Below are 10,842 nucleotides of genomic sequence, written 5' to 3' on the forward strand. Positions count from 1 at the left end.
TGACGCCTCTTTCACTTGAACGTAGAAAAAGCGCTCAGTCCAGAAACTATCTTTGCTCGGGAAACCGCCGATAATCTGAAGTTTCAACTTGTTGGATGTAAAATTTAGTTCCCCCCGGGGTGGTTCAGCTTCACATCGATCCCACACTCAAAACTTTGAACCAGAATACCGATCATATGCCGTAAACCTCTCAGCATTATCTGACCGATCGAGATCCCATGTTTCCACAAGTACTCGAGGATCACTTTGGGGATCGGGAACCAGAGGAAGCACAGTTCAAAATATGCTTCGTATACAGTAAAATGATTTGCAGGAGGTTGGTCAGCCCGCTCAGTCTACCCAAGAACAATGAATTCAACCGCCTCGGAAATTCTGAAACGGTATCGTGTGCTTCGAGGGACTCCGGGGTCGAGAGAGTAGAACTGGGCGGATCAAGTTTTTGCCTCTTCCCTTGTCGAACTTTCTTCCTCCCTGAAGAAAAAGCGCCTCGGCTCGCCATCAGACGCTCCAATTCAAGCTTTGCCTCGATTGGATCAAACGGGAAGGCTTCCTCTTCAGCTTTCACCGCGGCAAAGTCTATAGTCTTGTCTCAGTAGGAAGCGGGATCCCGAGAAGAATTCCTCGAATCAGGTGCCTCAGTATTTACAGAGCAAGCGTCAGTGGCTCGATACAACAGATGCCTCGTCATCGATGGAATGCGCACGGGAGGAGCTCGTCGAGATTGTCGCCTCGTCATTAATGGAACGCATGCTGGAAGAGCTTGTTGAATTCGTCGCCTCGTCATTTGGAAAACGCATTTCATAATTAAAGTGGGAATCCAACGAATCATCAGCTCGGTTCGATATATCTACACGCAGATATAGGAGTTAAAAGAAATAAAGCTAGGCTCGAAACACAGGGCACAGCTCGGCAAGAAACTTTGACGGAAGTTTGACGGTGCATTTCAAGTCACCGTGCGATATTGACGGCGCGGCGGAGACTCGGCGGAAACAACAAAAATCCTAGCCGGAAAATTAATAAGTTAGAGAGAGAAAGAAGAGAGAATGAGCTACCTTTGTGAGAATTTGGAAATCTGAAGTTAAGAAGAAAATGAGAGTTGAAGACCCCTTATATAGAGCGTGTGGGGTCAGTTTTCACCTCAACAAGTTTAGTCATCCTGAAAATTACTAAGTGTTCAAAAGACAATATCAGGCCCATGATCAATTCCAAGTAGAGCTTTTCCTGGGTTGGGCCGAGCCACGACAAGGTGTGAAATGGGCCGAGCCGCGAGAGAGAGGACAAGTGGGCCGATCCATGCAGGAGAAGAAATGGGCCGAGCTGGTCCTTCTCTTGTTGAGCCGAGCTGATCCCCTTCTCGTGGGCCGAACCGGTTCCTTTTCTGTGGGCTGAACCAGGTGATCGATGATTAGCAGGCCTAGGCCGAGAAGGATGAAGTCCACGTAAAAACCCTAGGCGAAGTGCGGAGGCGAAGGCTGCGCGAGACGATAAAGAAATATTACGAGAATCCATCCTGAGATCTTGATTCAGTATGTTAACTTTTTGCAACTTTAAGCAATAAAACTAAACATTTTTTACAACATTAAAAAAATTCTTTTAATTTTGTGTTCTTGCGAGAAAACCCTAGAGATTTCAAATCTTTTTAAATTTCTTAATAAGTTTTGGTTGTGCAATTTTTGCTTCACATTATCATCACCAGATTCGAATAACGATATTGCAACTATTCTGGCGGATATTCGAGATTTGGCATTGCTTTTTATCTCTATCTCTTTTAAATTCATTCACCGTTCTTTGAATTGTGAGGCGGACAAGTTGGCCAAAGAATTCTTATTTACGTTGGATAATGTAATTGATACTTCTTAAGTAATAAAGTTAAATCTTGAGAAAACAAAAATAACCAATGGAGTTGGTCTTACTCTCTTTCTTTTTTTCAAACATTTCTCTATTTTCTGATTGTCAAGAATGCTGCAAGCCAATTTAAAAACAAATGTTTTCTTTACTGCAAGTCATTTATAAAATTAATTTTTGGTTTAAAATAATTTTACATAACAAAAAATATGTTCTTAAAAAGTATTTTTAATAATAACAGTGGTACGCAACAATGAAATTAGTTCAAAAAAAAACAATCATGAAACATATGGAACATAACATTGCATCACCATAAACATGTGATAAAGACTAGTGAATCATCGCCAGTCACGTTATTTACAATACACCGACGATATATTTGTCGTGTGATTACCAGTTATTGCAGAAGCATTTTGCTCCAAAAAATTAAACGAATGGATTATGATAATGAGTTAAAATGAATTTATAAATTGTTTGCCTCATTATGCCCAGAAAAGTTATTGAAATAAGAAAAACGAAAACGTAGACAAGGAAGTAGTTCAAGCACGTGATGAACCTAACACGATGGTCAGACATTTTTAAAACCTCGTAAAAGTTGTCGCAACTGCATCATAATTAATTACCAAACACGTTCATCTCCTTTCTCATAATAGAACACGCTCATTCATTGGTACAATACAAATTTGGATTATTTTTTTCAAAATTTGTCCATTAAATTGTTTATATCGGTACAAGCCATTCTCATACAATATTTTTTTTTCATACAATATATTTATTTTATATGTTCCATACATATTGCTTTAAAGTAATTTTTTTCGTCGACAAAAAAAAAGTATTTTTTTCAAGTATTCTAGAATACGTTGGATGCTAGTTGAGTGACAAACTTACCACCGTATAGAACCAAAACAAATTAAGGAAAAAACTTTAAAAATACCTTGATTATATAAAATTTGGAAGAATGATTGGAGAGCCAAAATAGAAACCAAAATTGTATTTTGACAATGCAAATTATATCAAATACACAGAATTTAATCGTTCGAGTACTAAAATATGAGTGACTAATAATTTGAGTATTAAATACAGAACAATCAATAGTTCATGTATTTTTTTGGGAGCCAAAATAGTTCATACAATTTTCTTCCAAATTTATATAGTTGGTGTATTTCAAGGTTTTTTTCCTAGAACTTTATAAAATATATAACTATAACTTTTTATAGTAAATAGTGACATAATGATTTTTAATGGATAATTAAAAATGACTAATTTAATATGAGGAATAAACTCAAATAGTGAAATGATATACTTGATTTTTCCAAGTAAGAATCAACCTATAATTAAATGATATTATGGACAAACATTTACACCTCTTTAATTAGTGTTTTGTTACAAATAGACACTTAAACAACATCGTTGTATATGGGAAATTTAGAAGAACGTATAACATACGTGCCAGAGCCAAATGTTCAAGCATTAAATCGTCGTTACGTGAGTATTTTAGAACAATGGTTTTCTTACACATATTGAAATTACATATTATATCGTTTCTTAATACTAGGTGAATACATGCATGTAACGTACCGGTTTTTTTCTTCAACTATTTCAAATTTATATATTTTCGTATTTAAAAAAATATAATCATCATTTGTTATATGTTAGTATATTATAATAAATCAATCAATTTAAAATATAATATCATTTAGAAATCAAAAATTTATGCAAAAAACCAATATTTTTAATTAATTATAACATAACTTTTTGGTTAATATTTACATAAATATCATTTAAGAATTAATTAATATAAAAACTTTTTATTTTCTTTGAGTGGTTTAAAATTTAATATTAAAAATTTATTAATTAATTTTTTTAAAAAAAATTGTAACTTTAAATTAAAAAGTATGATACATGTCATTCCATATTGAATCTCAAATGCTGATGTATCATTCATATGGAGAGAGTTAGTCATTTTTATATATAAGATTAGAATTTCCCAAAAAAAAAAATTGGAAACTTGCATTATTACTCATTTACTATGAGTTACTTCAAAAGGATGAAAAACAAACAAATTGGTCTTTAACAACAACAAATAACAAACAAACAAATTGGTGAAAATACTAAACAACATTTTTTGTGGAGTAATACGTACTAATATATATAGATAGCTACGATTGTTTGATAGACTTATAACTTCACATGATAATCAGTCGAATCACCAGGAATTACAAACAAAAAAAACCCAAACTCATAAGCAAAAGATCACCAGATCTCTCTTATTTAATTATTTAGAAATGGAGATTGATCGAGATGTAGAATCAAGGACACTTGGGAGTCATTTTGCTGCTGAGCTTGTCACGATAACAAGCACACTCATCCTTATTTCCATAGGTTCCTGAAGGAACACACTTGCACTCTTTGCAACATATCCCACAATAGTTCAAACATCTATCCTTCATCCCTGATTTTTTGCATCTCACTTCACACTTCCCTCCACACCATTTCTCTAACGCCGCTCCATCTTTCAATTCCGGCGCGGGAGCTACCGCGCCACCACCACCACCTTCATCACCATAAACTAGTTCATTTCAAAATTTGTGTACATGTTATATCCCTTAATGAGTTTGCATCTTAAGCCATGTAGATTAACTTCACTTCCACTCTTTTTTTTGAATATTTGTATTTTAGCTAAACCAATAAGTTCAACCAAGTCATGATTGTTTATAAACACAAACCGAATTTTGTATTTTTGATTACAAGTTTTAGAATTTCTTTACTAGGATTGTAAATTCAAAAGAAATGCGAACATAAACAAACAATTATTACCTAAATTAGTTGGACCAATATATCTTAGTTAATTATATGAAAGAAGAAAGAAGTAAGGAAGAGTCTTGATGAGAATAACAAACCTGAGACAGTAGCCGAAGCAAGAGATGAAATGATAAGAAGAAGTGAGGCTACAAACAATATGGAGATAATGATCTTCATGTTTATTTTCTTTAGTTTTCTTAAGTACTCAAGGATGGTTTGGTTAGCAATTACCGAGTTTTTTTTTTTTTGGTGGTCTCTTTATCCTTTTATAGGCCAAGCTACCAACCTCTTTATTTATTCAATGGAATTGCAGTATTATTCCTTCTATTATTTTTATTAACGAAAACCAACTTGTTCTATTATTGTTATTTTTTTGTATACATTTGTCATACTAAAGAATATCAAACCAATATTTCAATCTAATCGAGTACAGAGTTTTTTGGTGTATTGCTAATAAATAGGAGATTCTGGATCAAAAATTATACTGATCTCCAGAGACTATCATGATTAAACCTTCAATCCTTAAATTTTAAACGGTCAAAATTATATAGTATCGGGTATTCTTACCATTAAAAATATACACAATAGCAAAAATGATTAACGTAAAGTAAGAATATTCAAAAAAAAAAAAGTAAGAATATTGCAACTGATCTGGTCTCTCAGACTCATGATTTGCGTATTTTTATGGTTATTGTTTATAATAATGTCATAGATGTAGTTATCTATTGAAAATATTTTACTACAAATAAGGAATAATTTGAGCTTTTAACACTCGACTACTCTTTGGAGTGAGTGTAACCGTGTCGAATAGTCCACTCACCAGTTTTTTAATGGGTCTAAACTGTGACATTGTAATACTATAATGACATCATTTCGATTGGCTGGGAGTTGTCAGATCTCGTTTGAAGAAAATCGATCCATAGGCTGCACCTACAGGCTACAAGGATACTCCCCATCAAGTGAGAACCACTAACCTACTCATTGTCTATAACAAATTTTGTCATAATTTTTTTTAACAAACTTTAAATACTTATTAGTTTGAGTTTTAGTTCGGGGTTCCGCAGTTATAACAATAATGTAGATACTGTTCTCGCAAGAAATTGGATCATTCAATTGTTATGTTCTCAATAATATATATGTTAGATTAATCTATGCACATAAAGTGTTGAGGGAAAACGAGGAAGGTTAAAAAGAAAGAAAAAAAAACGAGGAAGTTAAAGAAAGAGGGAAACAGGCTGGTGACAGATAGAGAAGGAACAGAAACAAACGACGAGATGGTCTCTTGAAGACCTCTTTTAACGCGCTTTCCGCACATGACTCCCATACAAACTTATTTGTTTGTTTATCTCCAAATGGAACAATTTTAAACAACTATACAGGTCAAATCTACTCTAATAAAAGTAGGCTCTGAGTGTGTCCACCTCAGCTTTTAGAAATTCAGGAGAGGATGCCACATTCATGAAACTCACGATTCATGATCAGCTTTGATAAAACCTTTGATAATAAAAAAACATTTGATCTTCTCCTCAATCTAAACTCAAACCATATGTCATTATAAATCTTCCACACATAAATTGGATGCTCAACGTCACAAAACGTTTGTAGATCATCACGATACACCTACGAAAACACTTTCTCTCCCCCTTAGATTTTGATAGCTCCAAACACCATATTAGACCAATATACTTCCCATATCAAAAATTAGGAAACGTCTCATAATTCCTTTTTCAAATGCAGGATGACTAAAAGGATCTCACATATGTGATTACCTGCTATCCATCAGCGCTTCATCTTCAATCTCGATCTACTTTCCATTTAACGAAGATTGGTTCTTTTTGCAATCGTTTCGTTTTAGCACACGGAGAAGGAGGGGATGCAAAGAGTCGGTGAATCTGCAAACCAACATGCAGGAGAGACCAAACAGAGGTATGCCTATGGAGTTCACTATAGTTAACTATCCATCCATCTGTCTTTCCATTGTTTTCAACGATAATAACTCATTCTCAAGTAATTCAATGTGGCGTTCGCCAAAAAAGGCGGATTGCAGAATAGTCCCTTCAGATTCAAGAGGGTGACATTAAGTAAGACTGCTCTCACTGGATTTTGAGCCAAATCTCTATATGATGCAAAATATTGGATACTTGAAAATATCCACGCTGTAAGACACTGTATCAGAAAACCTCGAAGAAGCGATGGGTGTTTTTGGGTTACAAGGAAAAACATGAAAATTGGGTATTTTTTTCATATTTAAATTACAGTTGGATTTTAGCACTGATGTATGAAGATAATTTGTTTTATGTATGCAGAGAACGTTTAATTGTACAATTTTGCGTAGGACAGTTGCAAAATAACTGAAAAGAAGCAGTGATGGCTTATGCACACTAAAGTCAATGCTAGGAATCCTAATAACTTCTTCATTCTGCAGTCCTCTACTATTTCATTGTAATTTTCTCTTTGACTTTTTCCCTTCGCACAATAAAGAGACGATAGCTCTAATGTCCTAGCCCTTATTATTCTTATCACCATGGCAGAGGCGATGGTCCTAATAGACTTCACTGGCATCCCTGAATAAAGGACTAATGGACTATCGTGGTTGTGGAATATTAGACCATGTTCAATAGTAGCAACTCTAAAAAAGGTGCTTAAATATTATTTAATTATTAAATTTAAAATCATCTTTATTTTATAACATATATCTGCTAGTATCTGTTAAGCATCGCTGCTTACAACTCTTATTTAAGCATTAATGCTCAAATTATTCTATTTTTATGATTTAATTTTTTAAAAAAATTATCTAAGCACTCTTCCTAAACATCTGCATTAAACATGCTCTTATGTTCTCAAACTCCATACATTGTCCACTCTGTAAGTTAACCTACTACTATTTATGCTTCGTTAAACTAATTTCTGTATAAGTCAAACATATTGTAACGTTTAGCTCATTTTAATTACTAAATAGTTGTTATTGGATAGGTAAAGCCTCTGCAAGTTTAAGCCCAAACCTGGCCTTGAGAGCAGGCGAGGGAGGCGACCGCCGCGGGCATCCACTATAAAAGGACATATTTTTTGCGGCATCTACTCTAAAAGAGCATATTTTTTGTTAAAAAAAAAATATTAGAGATTAAACTCTAGTTTACCTCAAGTCCAGGTTTGAACCATTCCAAAAGTATAAACAAACTTTTGGGTTTTTGTTTGATATAAAAAAACTAATATCGGCCATCAATGATAGTTTGAAGAAAACCGACTAAAGAAAACCTAAATCTAGCACAATAAGGAAACCGTACCCATTAGATAAAAGAAAACTTAAATCTAACCCAATAAGAAAATCGTACCCTGGGGGCTTCGCCCCCCACACCCCCCCCCAAGTGAATCCGCGTCCATCTATAGTCTGTTACATTCCTCAACTTGCTCTAGCAGAATCTCTTTAATTATCTTTATCATCAGAAACAACAAAATGAGTTTGCTTTGTTATCAATTGAGACAGTTATGGTTGAAAAACTCGACTACGACAGTTTAATGAATGATTTTACACGGAAAAATGCAAGAAGATCTATATTTCAGTAATAAAACTATTATGTTTTATTGAATCTTTTTATTTTCTTACAAATCGTTTATGGAGTTTAATTGTTTTATAAAGTTTTTGTTTTATTTTTTTATTATTTTAATTTTGAAAAATATATAAAAGGGCATATTTAAAAAAGTTAGATGCGGGCTTCCAAATTGATCGGTCCGGCACTGTTTAAGCCTCTGTCGTTTGTCAAGTCACTTGTGACATACTAGCAGGAAAATAATGTTAAGGTTATCATAATTAAGAGTCCTCCTAATTCACATGCTTCTCTGTTTTTTGGCTTCAAAATCAGGTTGTGCAAGGTTTATATGACTGTTTGAATAGATTATGAATCTATTCATTTGTGGGCCACTTGAGGTTGAATTTTCAATTTTGTGGACACACCAAGTATCGCCAATTCCTCATTCAAGGAAATAACCTGCTTCTTAAAAAATAGCAAAAAATGTGTCAACACATGGCTAGGTAAGTAACACAACTATAAGGACAATCTGATATTGTTTGTTTTCACAACCAAGTAAACAGAGAGTACTCCATCAGTTTGTTTACTATTTTCATGAGAAATCAGAAAGGTTCAGGTTGGGGAAAATTGGAAAGCTGTTTCTGGCTTGGTTCTAATTTACAACAAAGCTGCATTTAATTAATGCATTCTTAGTCAAGAGTATACATATAGACATGCAATAGCAAATATTCACATGTTCACATACCTTTAATGGATTAGTATAGTTAATACTCAATGCATAGTTATACTCATGTCATTCAGATCAAATTAGTTGAGAAATACTTAGCGTGATAATTCACTAAATTATGACGATGAAAAAAAAATCTATAAGGTCTAATAGAGTGGAGTGAGAAAAAAAATTGAGTGGAGTGATTTAGTAGTTGGAAATAATCATCGCTTGCATTTTTCTGTTTTCAAAACTCGAATTTACAATCTACATGTAGTTAAGAAATTAAGGCCTCTACTGTTGCTTCTTTTCCGTTGAGTTAAGCTTTTAATTGAGATGTTTTACTTTTGTAAACTTGGCTATTTTGTTAGGCCAACGTTATATTTTATGATTGTGTTTTCGTGTTCTGCAGCTCTATGTCGAGAATATGCATCAGAACACTTTGCGTCCGTTTTGATATATTTGGCCAAACGAATTTCTGACATGTCTGACTTTGTTATGTTCTGACTTAAAAATTATGTATTTAGATTTGAGAATATATGGTCTGATCTCTGTTTTCTTTTTTTTTCCTAAAATTTGTATGTCATTCGTTGTTTACCGTTTCAATGTTACAACTTATACATATCGAGAGCCACTAAGCTTAGATGAAGGTATGAAGCTTTATAACTTTGTTATAAAATCACAAAGCTAACTTGGAAGCGTCCTTGTGCCTTTTTTTTTGTTGGAAAATTTGCAAAGTTGGGGGTGTTTTCAAACTCAGAACCCCTTTATTGTTTCATTTCCAATTATTATTGTCTTATCATGATTCCAAATATTCTTGGGTATCATAAAACTAGAAAACGTTTGACAGGGAATAAAAATCTATATCAAATTATATCGTTCGCATAGATAGGAACTGAAATCTGTATCAAATTAGGTAATGAAATCTAAGAAGAGAAATGGCATCGTTCGTTATATAAGTATAAAGATATCCATCTTTCTTCCAGTATGTATATCAATATTTATATAGAACCATACATGATGGTGCATAAATTAAGGAATCACGTTTAAATCCACATCCAAACAAGAAAACTATACAAAAATCATAGAGGTAATCATAAATATTATTAGAGTATTGGTGTGACTTAAGAGATTTGAAAAATGAGATATATAGTAGATTGGTGTAACTTGGAATATTTGAAAGAAAAAAAAAGAGAGAATTCAATTAAGAACAAAAACATAATTAGAATAACAAATAAAAACAATGATTTCAACACATTAAAATCATTTGATTAGCTAATAGTTTTAAACTTTCAACTTAGTAAAATTTTTAATTTAAATCATCATATTTCTTTTGATGTATTATCATTGAAAACAAAAGTTTTTTCTTTGACATCGTTTTTAAAATTAAATGACTATATTTCTTCTGTCGTATTATATTTTTAAATTATAACACATTTATATTAAGAAAATCTTTACAAAAATAATCCGCGCGTAGCACGGACAATACATAGTTAAATGTAATAATATATACATAATGTGTTATAGTGTATTTTGCTTGTTATCACAACTTTGAACTGCTAAGAAGTTGATAAGATGTAATTAGGGAAATGATATTAACTTATAGTAAGATCCTAATCATTTTTAAACCTTGATTGTTTGTAGTTTTTAGAATAGATTTTGGTTTTTGTTTTTCAAAAAACCATTTTATTAGCCATTCAAGTTTTTGCAGAAATGGATTCCCTAAATGTTAGGGAAACTAGTTTTTCAGAGTTTTCATATTTTATAAACAAAAACCAAAAACTACTATATATGAGTTTTTCCACCGTAAGTTGTTGTTTTTTTTTAATTTGTTTTTTTTTAAATACTGCTATTTTTCTCAATCACTATTTAATAAAAATATAAAAGCAAAACAAAATAGCATTTCTAAAAGAAAAATATGAAGAAGCAAAACAAAACCTCATTCTACAATAACCTCATTAA

At 32.7% G+C, this 10,842-nt stretch overlaps 1 protein-coding gene across 2 annotated transcripts; it reads right to left on the bottom strand.

Annotated features, from left to right (window-relative positions):
* Positions 1-4,010: 4,010 nt before the first annotated feature.
* LOC18026151 (gibberellin-regulated protein 7) lies at positions 4,011-4,901 on the bottom strand. Of its 2 annotated transcripts, none has more exons than XM_006409555.2 (2): positions 4,746-4,901; positions 4,011-4,399 (listed from the first exon to the last, which is right to left on the bottom strand). In XM_006409555.2, exons 1-2 carry the CDS (start codon positions 4,822-4,824, stop codon positions 4,155-4,157), a joined length of 324 nt encoding a protein of 107 aa, XP_006409618.1. In that variant the 5' UTR covers positions 4,825-4,901; the 3' UTR covers positions 4,011-4,154. The 2 variants fall into 2 exon arrangements, with proteins under 2 accessions (XP_006409618.1, XP_006409619.1); XM_006409556.2 differs by having other exon boundaries at positions 4,011-4,414; positions 4,746-4,880.
* Positions 4,902-10,842: the final 5,941 nt, after the last annotated feature.

This window comes from Eutrema salsugineum, unplaced genomic scaffold (genome assembly GCF_000478725.1).
Source record: "Eutrema salsugineum unplaced genomic scaffold, Eutsalg1_0 scaffold_11, whole genome shotgun sequence".
Lineage (NCBI taxonomy): Eukaryota > Viridiplantae > Streptophyta > Magnoliopsida > Brassicales > Brassicaceae > Eutrema > Eutrema salsugineum.

What these genes read in the sequence shown, in the direction of transcription:
- LOC18026151 (XM_006409556.2), bottom strand. Translation starts at nt 4,824, where the DNA reads ATGAAGATCATTATCTCCATATTGTTTGTAGCCTCACTTCTTCTTATC. An exon ending in TGCTTCGGCTACTGTCTCAG is followed by an intron (nt 4,415 to 4,745) that starts GTTTGTTATTCT and finishes GAAATGAACTAG; the next exon opens with TTTATGGTGATGAAGGTGGT.